The 26814-nt window shown below is 42.7% G+C and overlaps 1 protein-coding gene across 5 annotated transcripts in view; it reads right to left on the bottom strand.

Annotated features, from left to right (window-relative positions):
• Positions 1-3765: 3765 nt before the first annotated feature.
• LOC308286446 (protein polybromo-1-like) overlaps positions 3766-26814 on the bottom strand; it is a 33460-nt gene continuing 10411 nt past the window's right edge. For 2 of the 5 annotated variants that reach the window (XM_080727463.1, XM_080727465.1), the window contains exons 13-32: positions 26537-26625; positions 26152-26293; positions 23445-23582; positions 22679-22787; positions 21844-22073; positions 20463-20869; positions 19967-20178; positions 18748-18936; positions 17659-17816; positions 16405-16656; positions 15816-15961; positions 14653-14810; positions 14009-14192; positions 12566-12773; positions 11639-11840; positions 10912-11025; positions 8155-8301; positions 6988-7055; positions 6039-6237; positions 3766-4039 (exon numbers count right to left, since the gene is read on the bottom strand). In XM_080727463.1, coding sequence (XP_080583589.1) covers positions 3876-4039; positions 6039-6237; positions 6988-7055; positions 8155-8301; positions 10912-11025; positions 11639-11840; positions 12566-12773; positions 14009-14192; positions 14653-14810; positions 15816-15961; positions 16405-16656; positions 17659-17816; positions 18748-18936; positions 19967-20178; positions 20463-20869; positions 21844-22073; positions 22679-22787; positions 23445-23582; positions 26152-26293; positions 26537-26625 — 3516 coding nt within the window. In that variant the 3' untranslated portion in view covers positions 3766-3875. The remainder of the gene's footprint in view (positions 4040-6038; positions 6238-6987; positions 7056-8154; positions 8302-10911; positions 11026-11638; positions 11841-12565; positions 12774-14008; positions 14193-14652; positions 14811-15815; positions 15962-16404; positions 16657-17658; positions 17817-18747; positions 18937-19966; positions 20179-20462; positions 20870-21843; positions 22074-22678; positions 22788-23444; positions 23583-26151; positions 26294-26536; positions 26626-26814) is intronic. The other 3 variants (XM_080727464.1, XM_080727466.1, XM_080727467.1) reach the window with 3 other exon arrangements.

The following is a 26814-nucleotide window of genomic DNA, read 5'->3' as shown; positions in this document are numbered from 1 at the left end:
CAGCCATACCGGAAGGCAAAGAATGGCCTTGTCCAAATTCTCCTGAACTTGAATGCAGCATCTTATGTTGAAAAAATTGCTCTCTCTACGTTGAAATCCATGTTGTTATGCCACATCTCCAGTAGGCTTGATTATGCTTAGTTCAGTGTGGTATCGCACACCGAACATAGCAGACCTCCAGTCCAAGCTCACAACACGTTGCGCTGCGTTGTGAGCTTGGAGGTCTGCTATTTTTTTATACTCCCACCAAACGGCCCTTTTAGAAATTGTAAATTCTCTACACTTCCCTGTCTCCCTGACATGGAGATTGTTTTGTTGAATCATTTGACGACAGGGGGTGGCTGGTCAGTAGGAGACCCCGCAGGTCATCATCAATCAAAAATAAAAGCCTGGGTACCAAGGCTATCATCAAACAATGCATGGGCTCAGGAATAGAACAAAAACAAACACATCTCCATGAATTCAAGGCTTCATGGGGTGTCTGTAGGCTAGCAGAAATGCAGAATCGAAACTCTCAAAGAACAGCAACGTTGACTCGGATACAATATTAAATGAATATATAAATGATATTTAATCAGTCACTCAACATACACATACGCTAATGAATCACAGTAAAACATTTGATCTCCTCTACTAAACTGTGTGAATCGTAAAACAAAGGCCCACTCTTCTGCTGGCAGCTGTGTGACCTTCAACCTGTAGGCTACTCCCCGAATTCTGGCTCTATCTAAGCAGATAACAGACAGTTTCTCAGTTCATAGCTTTTTAAGAAAACAAATAGTCCATGGGCCATACCAGATGTCGCTCTCCGAAACAAACTAGGGGTTTTTCATGATTCTGAAATCTAAATACATTGCAAGCATGTGTTTTGCACGGAAAACATTCCTTGGGCTAAAAACAAATGGGAATGTTTTTCGTGCAAAACACATGCTTGCAATGGATTCAGAATCATGAAAAACCCCTAGTTTGACTTTAGCAGCTGATAACACCAATTTAGCTGTGTCTCAGAAAGGATTATCATACCAAAATATAATCTACAGATATAGAGCTTTAAAAAAATGCATAGTAACCTTTGCCACCTTTTGGAGAACGACATCTCACACGGACTAAAACGAATACATTCTAAGCAACATAATATAATTTTGCTTCGTAAATCCATATAGGCGCAGATGTGCTAATCCCATCTCAGCTTCGTATGTTAACCCCCAAAGTACTTGGGTACTTTAGTACAGGAGAGTTTTCTGCAGGTGATTCAGTCCGAGCGTATCAAAGGGTGCGTTCGGAAATGCGCACCGGGTGTGGTTAGGGTTAGGTTTAGGCATAGTTTTACTGAGGTTAAGGTTAGGTTTAGGCATAGTTTTACTGAGATTGGGGCTAGGATTAGGGTTAGGCACTCACTACACTGAGCACACACCCGGCGCGCATTTCCGAACGCACCCTTTGATACACTCGGACTGAATCACCTGCAGAAAACACTCTCCCACTTTAGGTTTCCACCCTTTCCACCACAAGGTTGATGGTGACAGGAAGTCCTATTTTTTACTATATTATTTTCTACAACTCACAACTCATCGCAAAGTTTGTATGTGTTATTTTTGAAGACGTTTGACACATTTTGAAAATAATATATATATGTTTATTGTTTATACTTTGGTTCAAAAGCAGTAAAAGTAGCAGAACTGCAAGCTCAATAGCATCACTTGCAGATGTGCTACTTTTGTGTGACGCTTATCATAATTATCAAGCAGGCCATTAAAATATGCTTTAGTTGTTAAGAGTGGGATCGATTTGTGCCTTGCAGGTTGCAGATCCAGTACAGAGCAGATAGGGTCAATAGTCTGGGCGTGCATGACATGTGTAGTAGGGCATCAACGAAAAAGTCTCTACTCAGTCGACTTCATTACACAAGTCGACTCCCAGAGCATGTAGATCGTCTATTTTCACAATTTCTGCCTCTATATATTTGACAATTTGGACAATGTTTAATTTGCCATTTTAGAGGTCCTTAAATTGGCACTTTAGAAATGTGAAGATAGCCTCTATACACTTAAACGTTATGTTGGTTTGTTTACAGTTGAGTGAGAAAACAATGTTTCACATTAAGCCCAAAATAATTGAGGGGTCGTGTGTGATGTGATGACGTCATCAAACGATAAAGTTGACTTCAACTCAACTTTTTACTGAGTCGAGTCGACTTGCAAAGATCACAAGTCGTTAATGCCCTAATGTGTAGTGTGTGCCAATTACCCGATACAGCAGGCAGGCTCTAGTTCAGATCTGTAAAAGAAAGCAGACTGTCCAGTGTATCCACTGTTGCTGCGAAAAGCCTGGTTGACGTGAAATTACTCTTGTCAAAATGGCAGATTACAAGCTCACAACACGTTGTGGATGTACGCTGTTGCTGCTGTGAGCTGCCATTTGGCTCGCAATGGATCTGTTAAGTGGCTCTCAACACTGGGTTGCAACTACCGTTAAGTATAAACACTCATTTTCAACAAGCAGTTGACCAGAGTCACTAAAAAACAACAAAAACACAAAACTTGAGTTAATGCTCTCAAGAAATTTATTTTGGCAGTGTTTATAACTCCAAAACATCTATTTTGCAGATCCACATGATTAAAAAAAGAAAAGAAAAACACACACAAATCTACATCAAGCTTATTTTTGCTATTATTAAATACTGTATAAAAAACTCCATTATTGGTTCACTAAAAATATCGGTTCTATGGCATATAATCCTTTCTAAAGACCATATTGCGGTGTAACAGTGAGCAGGTGCACAGGAAGGGACAGTGTGGAGGGTTCTACAGCAATGGTTCTCAACCGTCGGGTCGGGGGGCCACCAGGGGTCCAAATGGACACTTATGGGTCACTAAAGGGCCGGTCACACTGAGCACTGTCACTGTAATGATAACGATAACTAAAACCTTCACCGTTTGGTGATTTCTTCATGAAATTAATCAAAGAAATTATTGTATTGGGTTTTTTTAATTCATGAAAAAAATTGCTTTTTTTGGAATGTTTTTTTTTTAAATGTCTTGAAATAATAATAATTAAAACGTAGCAAACAAAAAATAAAGAGACCCATAAAAATGTCTCCGTGACCCACAAATGGATCCCGACCCAGTGTTTGGGAAACAGTGCCCTATTAGTTCTCAGTGTGAACGCCCCTCAACTCTTTGAGTGTCCAAATGGACGCAAATGGAACCAAATGGACCCTTAGTTACGGGCCTGCATTTGAAATGAACACTGAGGATTTTACAGTGTAGACTAAAGTCCCAGAGATAAAAACGGTATACAAAAAAAAGGGGTTTCCGTGGCCTAATGCAGTGGTTCTCAAAGTGGATTTCAGGGACTCGCTAGGGGGCCTTTTCCACCGGCAAAGAACCGGTTCCAGAACCAGTGCCGGTTCAACTTTCTTGGAACCTTGGTTCGTTCTTGCGAACCGGCTTGCGTTTCCACCAGATTGAACCATGATTGAACCAGAGGAACCAAGGATTTTGTGGTTCCCGTTCGGAACCAACTTTTACGGTTCGGAACAAACTCCGGTTCTTGGTGGAAAAGCTCATCTCTGGTTCATCCCATAGGCGGGAGAAAGAACCAGAACCCGTTCTTTGCCGGTGGAAAAGGCCCCTCTGTTCCTTTATAGGGGGCTAAATTGACCCTTACAAGTCTGTAACTTTGAAAGTGTACAAATGGAACCAAATGGACCCGTTCGGGTCCATTTGGTTCCATTTGTACACTGTCAAAGTTAAAGGGGAGACCTTCACATTTTTTAAAGTTTGAGAACCACTGGCTTAATGCATAGCAAACTTGGGGGGTGGGAAGCGGGGTTCTTGAAATGAAATAAAAAAGGAGGCTGAGAATCAAGTGCTCTACAGGTTGTAGGCGTGGCGTACGTTCAGAGAGTCTCTGAGCATCAGGTCGCGGAGGCGCCACAGCGCGTCCGCCATGGTGCTGTGGGCGCCTTTGCTCTTCAGCCAGTGGCCGGGCAGCCGGCTCTCCTGCTCTTTGGTCAGGTGGGCGTCTCGCCTTTGCGCTGAAAAAGAGTGGAGAAGAAAAGCGGTCGGTCAGAAAATGATACGTCGTGGCATAAACCAGACATGTCCCAACAAGTCATATGGTGCGTTCAAACCTGGATAGTTTGAGTGGCGCGATTACCAGGGTTCCCACACATTTTTACCAATTCATTTCCAAAACCTTTCCAAAACCTTTTCCAGAATATTTAACCCAATTTCCAGGACTATCTATCTATAAATGCGAGAAGTCTCTGCGTTTCTGTCTGTCTGTGTGTCTGTAATCCGCGTATCTCGAGAACCGTTCGTCCCACCGGCTTGTGAAAATAGCCGATCTACATGCTCACAACACCTCGCAACGCCCATGTTTAATTTGTCATTTCAGAGGTATTAACAAAATCAATAACCAGAGACAATGCATAGCTATTTTTTTCGAGGACCTTCCAGGACCCTTGATAAATTCCAAAACTTTTCCAGTACTGGAAAAAAAAATCTAATTTCAAAATATTTCCAGGAATTTCATGACCGTGGGAACCCTGGATTACATACAAAGTGAATGCAAAGACGAGACGACGCACGACCGGGCGTGGCGCGAACGATCCGAACGGGCCAGCGCGAATGACGCAAATCGTTGCTTCAGTATATCTTCGCCCCCAGTTGGAAAAATCCAAATGAAGCGTCCTTCGCTTCCCCCCGACTCCACCCATCGCGTCCTGACAGCCAATCAGCGTTGATGTTGTCCAGAGACACCGAATTGTTTTGGGCGTTTGGTTTTGAGACTCATCATTTCTTTCCGACGCTGACCAGCGCGACCAAAGTGAAGCGATTGAAGTGACTAGAAACGAATATCTCTCTTCAGGTATGAATGCACCAAAATATGGACCCCAGCTTCCTTCCTATTATTTATGGCAGTGGTTCTCAAACCTTTTCATGTCAAATTGATATGCATTTGGTCAGGGACCCCCATCTGATAAGGTGTTGTGCCAGGGACCCCCCAAAAGAGAAAGTATTATCCATTTTCCAAGCATTCTTTTTGCGTCACTACCACGCTGTAAGCTTGTTTATCTGCTATTTTTGAATAGCAATTATGAAATATGGATAAAGTGGTTAATAGGATTGTGACGCTATTAACTAATTATACTGGGGACCCCCTGGAACCAATGGGGGTCGACCGGATGCCACTTTGAGAACCACTGATTCATGGCCCACCAGTGTAGTGTTTTGACATTACATTTAATTTTTTTAGGTTATTTTTCATTGTATTTTTGTAAAGCTTTACGCAGAGTGTATATGTGTGGTATGTGGAAAAAGTGTGAAATAAGGCTAAATGTTTTTGTTTTGTTCACAGCACAGATGCATTTACAATGTTAAACATTCGTTTGGCTAAACCACCAACAAAAGACTATTGATTGCACTGTAGTTGTATAAGATAATGCAAGTATGTGACTCTGTCATGGTCCAAAGGGTACAGTGTATGACAGGAGACACAGCTAGCCCAGAAGTATTTTCATATTTTAAAATATGGCCCCTTTGAAAAACAACATTTGGACACCCCTGGCCACACATTAGAAATGCCTAAAAAAAATTCTTCTAAATCCTAATGGTTTTCTGAAAAACCTATGTTTCTTTATCTGTGGTGCTCAAAAGTTTTGAATGTCAACGACCCCTAGAATTACATGTATTTGATTGCGGACCCCCATCTCAAACTATGTTGTTCCGGGACCCCAAGAAAGAAAGATTTGAGTTACAATGTTCGCTTTAAAAATACATATAATTCAAAGACTCACACAAATTGTCAATTCTATCTCAAAAATAGCAGATCTACAAATTCACAGCACGGCACTCGGTGCCGTGCTGTGAGCTTGTATATCTGCTATTTTTTAATAGTTAAAGCATAAAATAATGGTTAAAGCGGAGTGACAGGGATGGCGTTCCCAGTCTTAATGGGTTTAACAAGACATAATGAGTCGACAATCCGTTTGTCATCATCCAACAAAATGTGAGCAGATCAAATAATAATACCTCTGAGTGTTTGGTCCCATTTGCTGACAGTGCCAGACTCTGCGTTCAGGCCTTCGATATATTTGAGGTAGGCTTCAGAGTGCAGCACCCGCTGGGTCTTGGGAGGCGGGGCCACAAACATGGGGGAGGTGGGCTGGCCCGGGTGACCCTGGCCCGGGTACGGCGGAGGGGCGTGCTGTCCGGGGCTGTACATCCCAGGCTGGCATGGCATAGAAGGAAGACAGTGTTTCGTCAGTAAATTAACACACAGGGTGCCTATCCCGACTAAAGTCGGGATTTTAAATCCGACCGTCGAGTGCTTTTCCCGACTTAAGGTCTTTGCACACTGCTGCGTTTTTCGGGCCGAATATCGGAGAAAATTTTGGAGCACGTAAATTAAAAAAATCGACCTCACTTTATGTCAATCACGTTTGCAAACTGCCGCCCGTTTCATATTTATTTTCGGACCAGGGTTGATTTTTTCCGATTTTCGCAACTGTTGCTAATGAGTTCCTTGCTCTCTCTCTCTTTCCTCTCTCTCTCCCTGGCCTCCGGATTACGAAAACGCAACGAAAGAACGCAGTGCAGTGTGCAACCAGCTTTAGCGTCTCCTAAACCGTAGTGTAAACCGTAGTGTGCGGTCTGTGGCACCCGGCACTGATGCAAAAACTCAAATTCCGATAATCCTTCGTAGATGGAGTCATCCGGAAATGTAAACCTCTGTTTACTGCAATGGATTGCTGTGATGGAAAATTGATTTATCTTGTACTCTCTATCTCCAGATGGCGTTCTTGTTTAAAACAAGCCCTTCTCTACGGACCATGACAAAAGCAGGGATGGCCACGGCTGTCATTTTCTTCTCTTCTAGGTGAAAGACAATACGAGCGTATCGCCGGACCGGAAGTAAAAGTTTGAGAATCACTGTTATAGATGACTATACACAACAATGTGATAAAACATGATACATTACCTGTTGCATATAGTGGTTTCCCTGTGCGGGGCTTCCTGCCATGCCGTTCATACCAGGACCCATCATGCCTGTCAAATAATAAAGGAACAATCCATTTTTAACTATGGCAACAGCAGCCAACTTGACATGGTTGGTTAATTTAATGTCAAAGTGTGGATTTTAAAGTAGTCGTATGAGAAGGTTAGTGGTCATACAATAGCATTTCTACATGCATTACATGTTTAGGACTGCTATTACTGATGTGTAAGACAATTTAACCACTTAGAAAGTTCAATGTCAACTTTGGTAGAGGCTTGGGTTGTTAGTCCACTTGCCATGATTTAATTAGCCCAGCTGGCCAAATATCCTGCTCCAGTGACTAGAAATTGGATCTCTCAAAAATAGTCTCCTTATGGTGAAAACAAGTCTCAAGCACACGAACGGATGAAAACAAAGCAGATTCTGCCAATTATATATCATCGCAAATAAATCCAGTGTGGCATTGTTTAAGATTAATAAGTCAACTTTACTATTTGAAGATCCAGCTCCGCAGATCCAGTCTGGGTCTTCTTCCTAATACAAATAGCTAAATCAAGATTAAGTCGAACATGTTCTTTTTGAATTTTGCTTGTTTGCATTCATTGCTGTGCTAAAAGACTGACTTTGAGAAGGTAAATAGTACATAACCCAAACCTCTACCAAAGTGTTTCTCGAGCTTGAAGCCTCGTTTTAAACGTCCTCGTCAATTCAACAAGTTACTACTTGTGACTCGTCTGCCAATAATGTCATGCCCAAAATAGGGACGCCAAGTAGGCCTGTCACATTATTACACAATCGCCTAAACGCAATTATTTGGAATAATCACAATATTTTTTTGCAAAAATGTCATAATCATTTCCATGTTGAAATAAATGGTAATTTTCAAATATTTAAAAAAATCTTGTGAACAGATCAAAATACAAGCTCACGCGTCATGTTCAACGACAGACGCTAATTATTTCAGCTCATGGTCAAGTAAAATATCATAATAAAAGATGCACATAACGTGTGGTGAAGCCTGCAGAGCCCTTGCCAAAGGCTTTAGGAAACCCCCAACACGGCCATGTGTGCGAGGTAAACCAACCCCTCTCCAACAGGTGAGAGAGAGACACGACCGGTTGTACACTGAGGCAGGGTGTGGGGCCTTACCCGGGTACGGCATGCCAGGGTAGCCAGGCATACCCGGCTGGAGGTGGTGGGGAGGGCCAGAGTAGGGTGGCATTGGGGCCACGCACAACAAGCCCTCATGGGGGCCCTGCATAGGCATGTAAGGTGGGCCATAAGCTCCCATCATGCCTTGGGGGGGAGGGGAAGAGAGAGAGGGCGAAGGACAACAACATAACCATGCATTAAGTGACATGCAAGTAGTGACTAGAGGACATGCACTACTGGACAGGTGCTCTAAGTGACGTTGATGTTGGTTAACCCGTTAAGACCTGGGGACGATTCTACAGAACATTTCCATTATTATTAATCTTTTCAAACGCTTTCAAGATTTTTAAAGAAATGGCAATGTACGAGTACTGTTTCTTTTTTTTATATAGCCAAAGCAAAAAATCTAAACACTAATGCTTTCCTAGTTTTAATGGGTTAAAACAAAAAGGCTTGTTGTTAAGAAAGTTGAAGCTCTATATTCCGATGGTAATCATTAGTTCTCAACGGGCCTGAAAATTAAGGCCTGGCTCGGCCCGACTAATTAGCATACATTTTAGGCTCTACCCGACCCGAAAATGTGGTTGGTCGGGTAGGGTCGGGTTCGGGCAGAATTTGAGAACTATAAATCAATGATGGTAATTATCAAGTGTTTACTCAGTAACAGGGGCTTCCCCATCTCTCCAGCTCTTTAAAAGAACATATTTGATATGATGATCTTGTATCCTTCATTATGAAATTGGTACTCTGAACTGAAAATGGATTTTTGGTTTACTAAAAAGGTAGACAGACAGGGAGACCTCTGCTACCTGAACAAACACTCTATAGCGCCGATTACTATCTGAATATAAAGCTACTCAACACTTACCTTAACAAAAACAAAACAAAAATCCCTTACAGCACCATTAACTACTAATGCATACAATGACACTAGTGGTTGAGGAAGTTAGTAGTCAAAACAAGCATGAAGGTTAAATGAACAACGAACAAAAAAAAGAAAATAATAATAATACAACGCATCCAAATCATGCAATTGTTGTCATGCAATTTCTCATATGTGGGGGGAAAACGTTTTTTTAAAGCTGCAACCGTTAACTTGTAGCTCGTCTGTCGGGTGGAAACCTCAGATGTCCAAAACTGACACTTTTCAGTATTCAAATTCATAAGTATCAAAAGTAGCAGATCTACAATAAAAATAAATAAAATAAATAGTTTGTGGATCTTCTACTTTTGAGTGACGATGTACTGTGAGCATATGGGGCGTTAACCCATTTAGGCCAAGAATTATTGAATGCTTTAACCAGTGAAAATTTGCAGATATACAAGCTCACAGCGCGGCACCGAGTGCCGCGCTGTGAGCTTGTATATCTGCTATTTTTGAAAAAGTTGTGAAAACTGTGTGCAAATCTTTCACTATATGTATTTTCAAAGCGAACGTTTGTAACTAAAATTTTGCTTCTGGTGGGTCCCTGGAACTAAATATTTTGAGATGGGGGTCCGTGGCCAAATAAATATCAGTTTGGGGGTCCTTCACATGAAAAAGTATGAGAACCACTGACATAGTAGTCTCTCAAGAACAGACTAACTGAGCTCCAGTTAAGTGAAAAGGACCTTTTCTTTGACGATGGCTGGCCAGATTGTTGACATAGAAACATAGGGTTTTAAAAAAATCTTAGAAGGATTCAAAAGACACTTATAGAATCGGGTCAAAATTCTAATTTTCACGTTTATAGTTAAAGCATAAAATAATAATACACAATATGTGTACCCGTTCTAAATGGTTTCTGAACAATAGGTTTCTGAAACAAAAGGTTTCTGCCCACCAGCAACGATCTACAACAGAAAGTCTGTTACTTTGGACAGAGGCTAAATCTTGCAACACCTCTTGCCCACCAGTAGGTGTCCTACCCAACCACAGGTCTGAATGTCTCTCAGAAGAGCAGGTAAACCAAGTACAGGCACAGATATAAAAAGCTAGATACCTCGTCCACCCGCTGCAGTTGATTGGAGCGACCCGTCCAACTTGATAGGCACAAAAGGGGAAGTGTCGAGGGCAGGCTGCCACTCAAAAAAACTACTGGCCAATCACAACGCCTTTTCCATTCAAACCCGTCTCTGATTTGCCTACCGACCTTGTTGTCTGTTACGCACACAGAAGAATTCCAAGCCTGTCAATCAAAAATGCCCACCAAGGCGAGACGGGTACCAGAGAGCCGGAAGAGGCGTCTACCTTTTTATGTCTGTGAGTACAGGCACCAGTTGTGTTAATTATGGTGTGTTAACCACTGAAACCCTCTGCAATTGAGTTTCTTCAAAAGATGTTGGTCTATTCACCGAATCTACCAAGCTCAAAAGGCATTGCAGAGCTATTTTCGGGTTATTGTCCCCCCAAAATCCAAATTCTAGGGGAACAATAGGACCCTCCCATAAGATGTATTCATTAGAAAATACATTTAAAAAAAAAGTTATTGACTGCAGCTTTGAAACAACATGGGAAAACCAGCATAAGCAACCAAACATTGAATGTCATATTTAGCCAAATGACTGAAGTTATGAATTGTTGAAATATTAGGAGGGGGGAGAGGGGGTAACCTTTCTTTTTTTAGGTGACATATATATATATTTTTTTGGACCAGCGGCTATGTCTCAAACACTCGAGCTGGTCTGGGGGCGGAGCGGGGTTACCTGACCCGGGCGGCATCATGCCCATAGTGCTAGGCAGAGGCACCACCCCCATCATCATCATGGGCCCACCTGGGGTACCTGCTCTGGGCGACGCCTGCTGCTGCTGCTGTTGTTGTTGTTGCTTTAGCAGCTCCTGGGCTGCCCTCTCGCGCTCCTGGTGCTCCACGATTTTGGCTGCCCGCTCTGTGAGACACACACACACACACACACACACACACATAAATAACAGTATATTAAGCCATTTTAGTCCTAGAATTATTGAATGCTTTAACTATTGAAAAATAGCAGATATACAAGCTCACAGCGCGGCACCGAGTGCCGCGCTGCGAGCTTGTAGATCTGCTATTTTTTTTAAATCATGAAGATTTGTGCAAATCTTTGAATATATATATATATTTCTTAAAGCGAACATTTGTAACTCAAATATTTGCTTCTGGGGGGGTCCCAGATACAATATTTTGAGATGGGGTGTCCATGGCCAAATACATATCATTTTGAGGGTCCTTCACATGAAGGAATTTGAGCACCGGCGACATAGAAACATATCTTTTTCAAAAAACCTTAGAAGGATTCAGAAAAGACTTAGAGAATCGGGTCAAACGATTCAAAGAAAACAAAACGAGTTCAAAATTCTGAATCATAAAAAGTAAGAGAAACACCGATTTAGAAGGCTTTTGCTGAACCAGGACTCAGGCCTTAAAAGTAATAAAAAATAGTAACTGTTTTGGACATGCAAGGTTTCTACCCGGGCAGCAACGATATCTGGTCAGTAGCTTATTGTCTTTCCAACCCTCACCTTCGTACTCTGCTTTCTTGGTGCCCTCCAGTCCCCTCCACTCGGTGCCCACCAGGCGACTCAGCTCTCCGAAGGAGAAGTCCGGGTGGCGGGCCTTGATGACCGCACGCATCTCGCTGCTGAAGAGGATGTAGCCGCTCATGTTGATCTTCCTCTTGGCCCCTTCCTTCTTGGACAGGCCTTTCATCTTGGGAGTGGACTGCTTGTAAAACGGACAAGATCAGACAAAAAACGACCAAATCAGCCATTGAGCTTCTTCAGGGACCTCGTGCAGTCTGAGGATGAAGACTGCATGAAGAACGATACATTTTTTTTAATTTTTTCATCTCAACTCAGACTCGGCCAAATTGCTTATTTGCATGGCTCGACAATAATATTTTTTATTATCAGATTTTCATAATGGAGAAAGTTTTTAAGGTTTCGTGTCTGTGCAGCAGCTCTAACTAGACAAACTGGAAATAGACCCCTCCCATCTCTGGTCAGACCTAACTTGGTAGAAAGTGTTTTTTTGTTTAGTTTTTTTTGGTTAATGGATGGAATAAGAACAGATTGCCATAAGACAAGCAGTGCACTCCTCCGAAATTCCAGCAGCAGATCCACGAGCTCGAAAAGTGTGATAACTGTCAAGAGTGTGACTTTGAAGGCTTTGAAACATTTGGAATATTTAGACTTCTTTTTTTACACATCTTCTCTTCTGGGGTCCCAGACTGAATCTGTTTACTGCAATCCGAATGACCGTTCGGCTCATTGACACACCAAACTGCAATAGCATGATAACAACATATCCTAGTCTTTGGTATTATCATGCTATTGCCATGGACCACAACATGTACTCCTTCGGAGGGAGCAAGAAAGACGGCACGCACAACGTCTTCTATGGTCCAATTGGTGTGCATGTCGTGTGCGTGAGTGTGTTTCTAAGTTAACCTGCGAAGGTGTGTACGGCACGACTTCCAGTTCGGTGGCGATGGGGGTCTGCATCTGCGGTATGGAGGGGGTGGCGGGCGCCTCGTCCTCGTCGTCTATCTCGTCCAGGTCCTCCTCGGCGTCCTCCATGTCCGCCAGCTTGAGCTCCAGCTCCTCGATCTTCTTGTCCAGCAGCGGGGACGGCTCCTTCTGAGGAACCATCAGCTTCCTAGAGGCAAACATATCGTCGTTGTCGGTTAGAAACCTTGTACGTATGTCCAAAACAGTTTTGTAATTATCATTTTAGAAACGATTTAAAACTAGTGAAAACAGCCGATCACACAACACCTCGCGCCGCGAGGCGTTGTGTGCTTGTAGATCGGCTGTTTTCACAAGTTCTATTGCGACAGTCTTGTATGATGAAGCAGGGCTTTACTTTATGAAAAAAAAAAAACATACAAATTTGAAACTTGGGAGATGCAAGGTTTCTGCCCGACAGTGACTATATGTAATTTATATATCTCCGCTGTCTGGTAGAAACCAGCTAACTTCAAAATGTTCATTTATCAGGCAATGAAAAACATCCAGCTCAAGTGAGGAGTTTAACTAATCACAGAATATTTTGCTTCAGTCTGGGGCCCCTGACCGTTGGAAAACACGGAGGTGTCTCTGTGGTTCCCGCGAAAAAACAAATCTAGAGAACAGACACTACCTTTCTCTAGGTAATGGCTGCTGAATATATCCTGTTTCTGCCAAAAATCAAGGAAGTAAACAGGAAATCTGAGAAAGGAGCATTCTTCCAAATCCAATAATATGGAAGTGAATGGGTATTATTATTATTATTTTTCAATGCGTCACTGAAGTTGGCGAAGAGTGCCATTTAGCGTAAATCAGGAAAAAAAAGTCTTGGTGCTCTGGGCTAAAATAAAATAATAATAAATTGAAAAGGCTTTAATCGTCCTACTATTTACCACAGGGATCCGGGACCCCTATGGGGTCCTCAGAGTTACTACAGGGGGGCTGCCAAATCTTTGAGTGATTGGATAATTCTTTTAAAATTAACAACATGAACCTTCGCATCCCAATTTTGAGGAGAACTTTAGCCAAAAATACATGTAGCAGATCTACAAGCTCTCACCACCTCACGTTGCAAGGCGTTGAGCTTGTAGATCGGCTATTTTCGGCAAATAGGTTCGGTTTAGACTAGGTAAAAAAGGTACAAAGTGAAATGTCAAGTTTAGTAAGTAACGATGATTTAAGTGGTCAAAAAAACACATTAACACGAATCTAACTGACAGGTTTATGAATTTATCTATGAAATCAATGAAAATCTGTATCACACATTTATACAATATGTAGAGAGAGGGGATCCCTGCTTCATGTCTCTCTCAGCTAAGGGGTCCTTGGCCTGAAAACATTGAAGACCCCTGATTTACCACCTTCTGGGTGTCTGAAGCTGCTCACCTGAAGTAGTAGATCTCGTCCTCCACCACCTTGGGGGCGAGCGAGAAGCGCTTCAGGCCCTTGAACTTCTTCATCTGCTTCTCGGACTCCATGTAGCGGCTCTCACACAGCAGCACGTCCTCCTCCGGCACCTCCGTAGGCCTGCACGACAGGTAGTCCTTGAACGACGACACGATGCATTTACCTGCATGAGAAATGTACACGTGTAGTCAGTTTACCATTTACGTTTACCTGGAGAAATATTCAAATGTAGTCCATTTGAGAACGCACCAGCGACGCAACAGCACACACTTGTAAATTAGTGCTCTATTTGATCATACTACAGTGTCACACAAACGCATAGAAAGTAGCAGATCTGCAAGCTCAAAACGGGGCATGAAGCGGCATGTTTTGAGTTTGCAGGCCAGCTACTTTTGAAATGTATTAGATTTGAATCCTGAAAGGTAACAGGTTTTGGACATATATGAGGTTTCCAACCGACAAGGCGATTTACAAATGAAGAACTACAAAGTCACAGTCTAAGGGCCCGTGCACACAACGGAGAGTTTTCCTAACAGCAAGAGAAGAAATTAAAATCCTACAAGAAGATCACCAACATACGTATATAAGAAGATTGTCCTGAAAAAGGGTGCAGCAGCACTGACCTATAACGCAGGTCATGGGCAGGGTCTCCTCCAGGTTGCTGAGGAACACCTCTCTCTTGTAGAACATCTTGGTGGGTTCGTGTTCCGTCTCCTCCGGGTGGATGAAGATGGGACCAAAGAAGAACGTGGCGCCGTTCTGCACCCACAGCTTCTCTATCCTACAACACAGGTCACACATGGGAAGCAATGTTACTCATAGACAGACACTGGTTACCAAAAGAGATATTAGAGATTAGAGAGAGATTAGTGAAAGAGATTAGTGAAAATAGTTTGTAGACCGGCCATTTTCACTACATTTCCCAATTTATAGAATTTATTTTTTCCTTTCCTTTTTTCTTTAACACATCTGCCGCCTTACACGTTTATAAACGTTCTATTTTGCCCAGCTATCTACCGCCTTACACGTTACTGTACGTTCTACCGTTTTTGGCCACTGGGGGGCACTGTTCACTAATATATGAGACAGCAATGTGTTCACAGCTCTTTGGGCAGCCTGTGATGCTGATAAAAAATTATAAAAATGTTATTCATGTAATCAGCTTTCTGCACACCTTCTTCAAGATGGCTGCCAAAATGGCCACCATCCACATGCTGTAATTGTTTGTGTGTGTTAATCTAAAAATAGATTTTTCTTGGGGTTGATTATATTTTTCTGCCAACTGCAAGGGGGCAATGGACATCTTCTGAGAGCTTATTTTTTTTCAAAAAATGTTTAATTTTTTTTTTATTTTCATTTTAATTTTTTGTAAAAAGCCGGGCAGTACTAAAATAGATTTTTTTTTAACCCTTGGCAGGCATTGTGTTTAATCATCACTGAATTTACTTAGAAAAATGATTGTTTTTTTTGTTTTAGTCATGAAAATCTTAGCTTTTTGGGGAATATTTTTGAAATGTTTGGGAAACAGTGCTCAGTAATATCTATTGATACAAATATATATAGTACAGTAGTGTGGAAGAAGTTCCCCCTATAATATTGCTATTGGACAAGCACAAGACACTTGAATTAGGTTGATGGTTTAATCAACAAATCAGAAATAATTCGGTCTTTTCACTCAGGTAATTATTTAGAACAAACAATGTTGTTCACCCATGATGCCCAAAACATGGGCTAGGATAAATAGCATGGCATCAGCAGCACACAACAGATGAAACGAGTGACGTACCTGCCAACCCGAGGTTTTGGCAGCCCGTGGGATTGGATGTAAACACAGTCTCCCACCTTCAGCCACATGTTGTTGTAGCGTAACTGGTCATAGTGCTGACAGTCCGGCTCTGCACCGCTCATCTCCACCGGAACGTCCTCTTTCTCCTGAAGAGAAGAGAATAAAACATTGCTTCCCAGCAGATCATGTTGAGAATTTCTGAATCAAAAGCCCCTGTTCGACTGCAGCATTAACACCACCCTACTAGGGGTGGGCGATATGGAAAAATACAATATCACGATATTTGACCAAAGGTCCTCAAAGTGGGGTCTAATTTGATCCTTACAAGTATGTAACTCTGACACTATACAAATGAAACCAAACGGACCCAACGGTCCATTTGGTTTCATTTGTAGCCGATGAAGCCGGTCGATTTGACATACGTATGGCCCAAGTGCCTGCCACCAAAACTTTGGGAGGAGTAGCACGGCAACAAAAAGTTTATCTAGGAGGGGATGGAAGATGGATGGATGGAATAAAGTCAGACAAGTACTATAGTCTGGTTGCCCTGCAGGGGAAACCAGACTAATTATTGCTTTCTCCCCCTCACCTTGTCAATATAGCTGCCAGGGTCTGCGGCCTCAGAAGACACGGTCAGTAGTTTCTCCTGGTCGGGCTTGGCGAACATGGAGGCCACGCGGACCACGGGCAGCGGCACGTCCCTGGGCACGTACCTCACGGAGGTCACAGGCATGGCCCAGATCTTGATCTTCTTGAAGGACTTGTTCCTGGCCGAGTAGCGCGACTCACACACGTACACGTCCTCGGCTCGGAAACCGTCCGGTTGGAATTTGAAGTAATCCTAATGGACACAGAAAACAAATGGAATTATCCACAACAACGCTGTGTAGAAATGTTAGGGCTGTGTTAAATATATTAAATATATATAATACAGTATTGGCAAGAGATGGGCAATATAATCTATATCGCAATATAACTCCAGGCTGTAGTATCGCAATACTTTTGGAGAAATAAATAACTGTGCCCTGCATAGAAACCAATGGCAGAAGCCACTGCACTTCCCTAGATGTTGCTGTACAAAAATAGCCAGTTCGCCATCCAGTGATTAATCTCAATATTTATTGCAATATATTGTTATACAATGCATTATACTAAACCAGTATTTACCCTGGGGAGGTTAGCAGAGAATGAACTCCCTTTTTCAAGAAGGCACTGCTTTATATTAACACAGACACATCTGGGTGCCGACTGCTGACCAGTACAACCAAAGTCTTCTATTGTTGGCTACTGAGCAGCTCCACTGGAGCAGTTGGTGGTTCAGTGTCTTGCTCAAGGGCACTTCAGCTGTTTGGGGTAGTGGAGGCCATTCACTTCCCCACTCAGATTATTTTTCTGCCCGTCCCAGGAATCAGTTACAAACTCGCTCCTATAAGGCTTTAGGCCAGTGGTTCCCAAATCTTTCGCCTCAACACCCAAAAGAGAAATGAGAAGTTTTGCCCGGGACGCAAACTAGTTAAAAAAGCAGATCTTGCACTTTTGTTATTTTACTTATGAGAATTATTATTATTTACATTTTTGTATTTATTTTTATGAATGAAATACCTTTGAAAAAAATAAAAATAATAATAATTTATGAAAAGATATAACATGTTTCATGCTACTGTTTCAAGCTTTTTTCATGCATACGTGAATAAAAAGTTAGGACCCTTCGCCTATACAATGAAGTATAAGATAAACTAAATTCATTCCATGCATGTATCACAGCTATGCCTCAAATCCTGAGGCACACCTGCATTCATAGCACACCACTATGGACGAAAGTTGACCTCTAAGCTCTGGTTACCTTGACAAACATGACCATGCATTTGCCCAGGACTTTGCTGATGGGTACTGTGTTGTAGTAGTCACTCTTGAACACCTCCTTCTCCAGGAACTTGCGGGTGGCCAGGTGGAAGGTCTCACTGGGCTTGTAGAACCAGCAGCCATACAGCCACTTCTCACCTACACACACACACACATATACACACACACCAATGACATTTCTATGTAGTGAAACGTTTGGGAACCACTACAGATCTACAAGCCCACAACGCGTCGCTTCATGCCGCAAGTTTGTAGATCGGCTCACTACTTCTTAATTAAAACATTTTAAATGTATGGAATTTCTTAGATAGTTTTGTTTGTTTTAACACATTCTTAGCTAGAGATCATAATCGACCTTTCGCACGTGGGCACGTGCGTGTCCATAGTGCACGATTGTGCACGGATCATGCATACTTTACTTTACTTTATTTGGACGGGACAGTGTATATTAATGAAGCAAGAATGCTAAATTCCATCCGTAGTCCCACATGAAACACAAAACAAAACATATACCAACAACAATCTTACATCAAGAGAAGACACCTAAAACACATACATACAAGTACTATACTATTCCAACAGCAAGAACCCTACATTCGCAAAAAGGACGATTAAAAACTATACTATACATACATGTGCTATACTATTAAGACTATTAAGACTATACATGGTCGCATCAGGCATGTGCACGTCGTTCACAGCTTCCAAACCAAACAAAAAAACGCTTGTGAAACGGTCGCTCCGTTCTCGGCCGCTTTGTTTAAACAGTGAGAAAACGGTCCCATTCTAGGGACGGACATATCCATTTCCGGTCTCCAGCCCCCAGTGTAATATGGTCTGTCCCTCAAATGGGACAGGTCGCACTGTCTCTGGAGTACATAGAAACGGCCAATCGGCGATCAGATTTTTTGATCGTTTTATATCAATTAAAGCATATTAAATTCACCGGTTTGGGTTAATCGGGCGTGGCAGCCAAGATCAAAGGCTTTTTCCTGGTTTCTCGGGATGGGGCAGAGAATGATTGGGGGCATGGATAATTATCATTATTTTTATTTTATTTCAGGTTCACCTGCTTCGTCTTCCCACAGTCGTTCGATGCACACGATGTGCGGCTTGAGGTTGGGCTTGTCGGGCTGCACGTACACACAGCCGCCCACGTGGTAGTTGTGGTTCTCGAAGCTGCACTCCTGGCTGTACGTGCGCTGGGGGGCTCCCGGCTGCCACGCCGCTCCCGGCAGGTCCTCGGGTTTGTCGCCCTCTGCGTTCACGGAGAGAGAAAACACAGGTTAGTGTCACACTGTCACCTTCACGTCAACATCTTCAGTCCTAACGTTTGGGACTAGGGTTGAGTACCGAAGTCGGTACTAAAGGCCTAAAAAGGTTTGGGAACCCTTGTCTTAAGTCAAGGGTCCTCAACAGGGGGCCGGGACCCCTAGGGGGTCCTCAGAGTTACTACAGGGGGTCCTCCAAATCTTTGAGTGATTGAAACTTTTTGAGCGGTGGTAGACCGCTCCATAGCATGGCCGTGTGTGTATCCGTGTATGTATGTATGTATCCGTGTATGTATGTATGTAGCCAGAACTACCACTCAGTGACCAGAGAGGGTGCTCTTGAGTCTAGTCTGAGGCATCAACTGCAATACTCTCTCTCTCTCTCACACACACACACACACAGGGGGAGGGGAGGGGGCAGTCACACACAGGCTGTGTTTTCTTCACAAACACAAGCGCGCACGCACGCACGCACACACACACACACACACACACACACACACACACACACACACACACACACACACACACACACACACACACACACACACACACACACACACACACACACACACACACACACACACACACACACACACACACACACACACACACACACTCACACACTCACACACACACACCGCTCAGTTCACACGGGTGTGATTTTTTATATTAACCACTTGAACCCTAGTGTCCATATTCTGAGAACGTTAGCAAAAAATAGCAGATCTACAAGTTCACAACACTCTCGCTTCGAGGCGTTGTGAGCTTGTAGATCGGCTATTTTCGGCGAAGACTCGAAGAGTTTTAGTGTAGAGGGGGAAAAGAGCAGGCAGAGTGAAAGGTCAAGTTTATTAAGTAATGACGGTTCAAATGGTATCTGATTGGAATCTATGAAAAGGTTATGGGGGTCCCTGGCTCATCTCTCTCTCTCAACTAAGGGGTCCTTGGCCTGAAAACTGTTGAAGACCCCTGTCCTAAGTAGTACTGGCCTTGAGTAAACACACACATACACACCTCTGCTCTCCTCCTCTCTCTTCAGCTTGTCCTCCTCGATCTCCCGGGGGATCTTGTCTCTCTTCTCCTGGTCCACGTCGCTGTGCAGCTGCTTGTGGGCGTAGTTGAGGGCAGCAGAGAGCAGGATCTCTCCGTTCTTGCACAGCTCGTCCCTGATCTTGATGAAGAACAGCTGCAGCTCCACGGAATCCTCGAAGATCTCAGAGTCGGTCCTGTGAAGAGATGAAGAGTAGTTGCAATTTGGTCATTTGGTTTGTTCTAAAGATTCAATGATTTGCACACATTTTCACGACTTTTCAAACAGATCTACAAGCTCTCAGTGGGCTTGTCGGTGCCGCACTGCGAGCTTGTATATCTGCTATTGTTCAATAGCTAAAGTATAAAATAATTCCAGGTCCCTCCACCTTGGGCCCCAGTAACTCAGTCCCACTTTTCCCCCCTTGTGACGACCCTGTATGTAGCCACTAGCCAGGCTTGGTGCTGGCGTTTCCGTTACCTGTTGAGCCTGCGCGCCTTCTCTAGCACCTCGAACATGTGCTCCTGGAACACGTCCAGCCTCCGGTAGCGGCCGCGCTCCACGTTGGCCCGGATGATGTCGAAGTTGAGCTCCGGCTTGTCGGGGCTCTCCGCCGCGGCGGGGATCTCCGCCAGCGAGTCGCTGTAGCAGCGGCCCTCCTCGTCCTGGTGGCCCAGCACCGACACGAACAGGTTGCGGATCAGCTCGCGGACCAGGGGCCCGGCGGCCGGCTGCCCAGAGTCGTCGCCCCCTTGCTGCTGCCTGTGCGTCTCCAGGAGCACGCGGTGCAGCACCAGGGCGTCCCGGTAGATCAGGGACTCGGGCTCGTTGTAGGTGCAGGCGTTGTTGAACATGAGGGCAAAGTCCTCCACCAGGGCCTCCACGTCCTGGAGGGGAGGGCGGATGGACGATTAGGAAACCATTCGCAATTTTGATAACATTTTGAGCATCGTGATTACAATTATCATGTGTGCATTTCATTCCACCACACAATGGATATCGTTTAGGGATCGACCGATTATCGAAATGGGCGATAATCGAAGTCAATATTCATAACATTTATTAATATTGCAAAATATCGATATCGGAAAAAAAAAGTTGAAAAAAGTTTCGATATATTTTTTCATCAATTATTTATTCTTTGATATCGAAATCGAACATGAGAATCCCATATCGGTCGACCCCTAATATCGTTGTTGACGGGCAGTAAACCTCATATCTCCTTTTTGTGTTTCCTTATCGTAAATTAACAACCCACTTGATTGTACTAAAGTGTCACACAAAAGCATCGTAAGAAGCAAGCTAAACCTCTGTTTACAAGGCTCTTAGTAATAGGAATTTCAGTCCTACATTTCTTCTGAGCCTGGCTTGAGAAGAGAAGAGTATTTTCTTTTTTAAATGTTTTTATTGAACCTCTAGTTCTCAAAGTGGGGTCCTTGGGGAAGGGGGGGGGGGGGTCATTTAGCATCACAGTCATTTTAACCACAACATCCATGTACATGTTAGCTATTCAGAAATATCTACAAGCTTGTTTTGAAAAATATTAAAAATGTTGGAATTTCTCTTTTTTCTCTCTCCCTGGCATATATATCGTCGCTGTCGGGCAGAAATCTCGTATCTCCAAGTTTCAAATTTGTACGTTCTTTCGCAAAGCAAAGCCCTGCTTCAGACAAGGCCGTCGCACAAAAGTAGTGAAGACAGCTACAAGCACACAACGCCTCGCGGCGCGAGGCGTTGTGTGCTTGTAGATCGGCTGTTTTCACTAGTTTAAATAATTTTTTTAATGATAAATGCAAAACGAACGGTTTTGGACATACAAGGTTTCCACCCGACAGCGACGATATAAAAGTCCCATCCCTACCTGGTAGCGGCCGGCCACCATGTGGCTGCGCAGGCGCTCCATGTCCAGCGGTCTCTTGATGGTGGCGTAGTAGTCGGGCAGCTCAGAGCGGGACGGCAGGCGGAGGAAGATGGTGCTGAGGCGGCGGCCCCGGCGGTCCGTGAAGTTCCTCACGGCGTCGTAGAGCTCGTTCAGACGCTGCTGCAGCGGGGTGAGGTATTTGGACTTCTTTGGAGACACGCCCGTCTTTCCTATAGATCAGGGTCAGGTAGGAATAAACGGTTATGTGAGTCAACAGCATTACAAGGATAAAGGTAGACGTCAATATATAAAAATATATTTTTATATGAAAAGGGTCAACATTTTGTGAAGTTCACAGATCTTTCAGGCATTCCTATTCTGGAACTGATATGGATTTTTTTTTAGAACTGATAACAATGTATAACATATGGCTTACAATATGTGGTTAATCAGAATAGCCGACTTTATTGATAATATAACTATCAATTAAAAAACTAGTTTTTGGGTGAATTCTTTGCAGGTGGCAGTGACTGAGCGGCTGCCTGGGAATCGGAATCTGTTCCCGATTAGTGTCGAAGTGTTGTTAAGCAAGACACTCAACCCCTAACTGCTCCTGATGAGCAGGTTGGTACCTTGCATGGTTTTTGCATGTGTGAATGTGTGTCTGAAGCAGGTATACATTATTATTTTATTAACAACTTTCAGCCTGGTTAAAATAAACCCCCTATTTTGGCATGTCGTTATGTGCAAAAATAGCAAATCTACAAGCTTGTATGACACATTGCCATCTTTTGCTGCTTAGGAGGTGGTTCTACTACTGATGTGTGAAACATACTGAGTTTGAGTTTGGGAGAGGCGAGCTCCTCCTGCTCTTCAGGAGAAGGTCCCAACTCCTTCCGCTTGTCCTTCAAGATCTTCTCCAGAATGTCTGCATCATTATACACCTAGAATGGGAACAAAACAATTATTTAACCCATTTAGGCCTGGGATTATTGAATGCTTTAACTATTGAAAAAATAGCAGATATACAAGCTTGCAGCGCGGCACCGAGTGCCACGCTGCGAGCTTGTAGATCTGCTATTTTTGAAAAAGCTGTGAAAGTTTGTGCAAATATTTGAAATGAATATATGTATTTTTAAAGCGAACGCTTGTAACTAAAATGTTGCTTCTGGGTGGTCCCTGGAACGAAATATTTTGAGATGGGGGTCCGTGGCCAAATACATATCATTTTGGGGGTCCTTCACATGAAAAGGTTTGAGAACAACTGACATAGTAGTCTCTCAAGAACAGACAAACTGAGCTCCAGTTAAGTGAAAAGGACCTTTTCTTTGACGATGGCGAGCCAGATTGCTGACATAGACACATAGGTTTTTCAAAAAACCTTAGGAGGATTCAAAAGACACTTATAGAATGGGGTCAAAATTCAAATTTTCATGATTTTTCAAAAATAGCAGATCTACAAGCTTGTATATCTGCTATCTTTCAATAGTTAAAGCATAAAATAAAAACATAAAATAATGTGTACCCGTTCTAAATGGGTTAAAGACTAAATTCACAGAAATACATTCAAATAAGGACCAGCTTATGGGCATAAAAATAACCTGAGAGCCCTCCTCGTTGTAGTGGCGCGCGTTGCGGAACATGAGCCTCATGTCGTTCATCATGGCCTCCTCGGTGGTGTAGCGCTCCTGGCGGACGTTGAACTCCACCGTCTTCATGTCCATGGGCTCCAGGATCACCTTGTAGTAGGGATGGGACCATACATACATCATTATTATCGTTTATCACATGACTCTTCAACAGGGGGTCCGGGACCCCTAGGGGGTCCTCAGAGTTACTACAGGGGGTTCTCCAAATCTTTGAGTGATAGAATTTTTTTTTTCTTCTCCTTTTTCATATTATAGCTGAGGCCAAACTGGTCAAAAATCATCAATTTGGTGCACTTGGTGAAGAGTTTCAGATTTTTGGTATGGTGTTAGGTATGGGTATAAGGTTTTCAAAAACCATCGCAAACAAGTTGGGCTCGCCCCCTAGTGGTCTGTTTGCAATGAATCAAATATTACATACGTCAGTATATGGTTCAAACCCCAAATAATTGATGAAAGAGATTTCTCAATGGATTCTGTTACTATTGGGTATGATAAACAACATACTAAAAATTCAGGAAAAAATAACTACCGGAAAGGCTTCATTTTCAAGATGGCGTCCACAATGGCTGCCGGGAGCTGAAAATGCCTATAAACTGGGTTTTAATGTGTAAAGATTCATAATAAATCTGCACTTGGTGAAGAGTTTTTGATTTTTGGTATGGTGTTAGGTATGATTATAAGGTTTTCAAAAACCATCGCAAACAAGTTGGGCTCGCCCCCTAGTGATCTGTTTGCAATGAATCCAAATAATTGATAAAAGAGATTTCTCAATGGATTCTGTTACTATTGGGTATGATAAAACACATACTAAAAGTTTAGGAAAAAATAACTACCGGAAAGGCATCATTTTCAAGATGGCGTCCACGATGCTGCCAGGAGCTAAAAATGCCTATTTAATGTGTAAATATTCATATAAAATATGCACTTGGTAACTAGCTTTTACGTTTTGGCATGGTGTTAGGTATGGGTATAAGGTTTTCAAAAACTAGCGCAAACAAGATGGGCTCACCCCCTAGTGGTCTAAAATATACTGACCTATCTAATATCTGATTCATTGCAAACAGACCACTGGGGGCGAGCCCAACTTGTTTGCGATGGTTTTTGAAAACCTTATACCCATACCTAACACCATGCTAAAATTCAAAAACTCTTCACCAAGTGCATGTTTTTTATGAATTTTTACACATTAAAACCCAGTTCATAGGCATTTTAAGCTCCTGGCAGTCATCGTGGACGCCATCTTGAAAATGAAGCCTTTCCGGTAGTTATTTTTTCCTAAACTTTTAGTATGTTGTTCATCATACCCAATAGTAACAGAATCCATTGAGAAATCTCTTTTATCAATTATTTGGGGTTTCAACCATATACTAACAAATCTACTATTGAATTAATTGCAAACAGACCACTAGGGGGCGAGTCCAACTTGTTTGCGATGGTTTTTGAAAACCTTATACCCATACCTAACCTAACACCATACCAAAAATCAAAAACTCTTCACCAAGTGCAGATTTATTATGAATTTTTACACATTAAAACTCAGTTTATAGGCATTTTCAGCTCCCGGCAGCCATTGTGGACGCCATTTTGAAAATGAAGCCTTTCCGGTAGTTATTTTTTCCTGAATATTTAGTATGTTGTTTATCATACCCAATAGTAACAGAATCCATTGAGAAATCTCTTTCATCAATTATTTGGGGTTTGAACCATATACTGATGTATGTAATATTTGATTCATTGCAAACAGACCACTAGGGGGCGAGCCCAACTTGTTTGCAATGGTTTTTGAAAACCTTATACCCATACCTAACACCATACCAAAAATCAGAAACTCTTCACCAAGTGCACCAAATTGATGATTTTTGACCAGTTTGGCCTCAGCTATTAACCACTTGAACCCTAGTGTCCATATACTGGGAACTTGAGCCGAAAATAGCAGATCTACAACGCGAGGCGTTGTGAGCTTGTAGATCGGCTATTTTTGGCAAAGAGCTTTGGTGTAGAGGGGAAAAAGAGCAGACTAAGTACAGAGTGAAAGGTCAAGTTAATTAAGTATTGACAGTTCAAGTGGTTAAATATCAGAAAACACAAATTGACATGAATCTAAAATACACTGACGATTCACAATTGTGCTGTCAAACAAAGAAACTATACGGAATCTATGATAAGGTTGACGGGGTCCCTGCTTCATATCTCTCTCAACAAAGGGGTCCTTGGTCTGAAAACATTGAAGACCCCTGGTTTATCGTTATTGTGATAAAAACACTAAAAATGATCCTATCGTGGAGGTATACATTTATTGTGAAATTATCCTCCATCATGCACTGGAATCAATTCATCTTTTATTTGCCGAGCTGCATATCCGGAGACCGGTACCACTTAAACCCTCTATAATTGGTAAAACAGACCTGGAAATAACGTATTTGATAGTCTTTTTTTTCACTCTTTACCAAATCCCTTTGCCCAAAAATTGCCGATCTACTTGCTCACAACGTGTCGTGATGCGTTGTGAGCTAGTAGATCTGCTATTGTTTTTGCAAACGTTCCACCCCAGGATTATGCATGTTGGGGATATTTTGATCATCGTGATAATATCACAAACCGTTATTTTTTTCCGGTCACAGTAATCATGACAAGAAATGTTCATAAGGTCCATCCCTACCTTGTAGTAGTCCGGGTAGTCCTTCTTGGAAGGCTTGACCATGAACAGCTCGCAGAGGCGGCGGCCGGTGCCCGCCTCCCGTGCGTCCGTCACCGCCGCGTACAGAGCCTTCATCCTGTTCTTCTTCACGTTCTTCTTATGGCTGACAAGAGAAGAGGATTCATGGGACGTGATGAGGATGAATAGGCTTTGGTTGCTCGGGGTTGTAAAGCGGTTCTCAAACCTTTTCCTGTCAAAGATCCCTAAATTGATATGTATTTGGTCGCAGGCCCCCCATCTAAAAATATTTTGTTCCAGGGACCCTAAGAAGCAAAGATTTGATTTAAAAATGTTCGCTTTAAAAATACATATATTTCAAAACTAGCAGAGAGGTATGAATTCACACCTTTTCCTCTTGGTGGTGCTCCCTGCATCAGATGACAGAATGCTGTCTCCATCCTCATCATCTCTCCTCAGGAGCTCTCTCTTCTTCAACTGAAATAAAGACAATCATTCATTACAAATCAGAAACATCTCTTTCATTTAAAAAAAAGGTAGGGTAAGTGATTTACTTTGGTCAAAATAAGTGCTAAATACTAGCTATACATTCTGATAGTACTCATTGATATAGTATAGTGTTTGTTCAGTAACTGGAGTCTCCATGTCTCTCCAGCTCAGGATACC

This window comes from Nannobrachium achirus (genome assembly GCF_963921795.1).
Source record: "Nannobrachium achirus genome assembly, chromosome: 6".
NCBI lineage: Eukaryota > Metazoa > Chordata > Actinopteri > Myctophiformes > Myctophidae > Nannobrachium > Nannobrachium achirus.
This window is presented reverse-complemented; position numbering and strand designations above follow the sequence as displayed.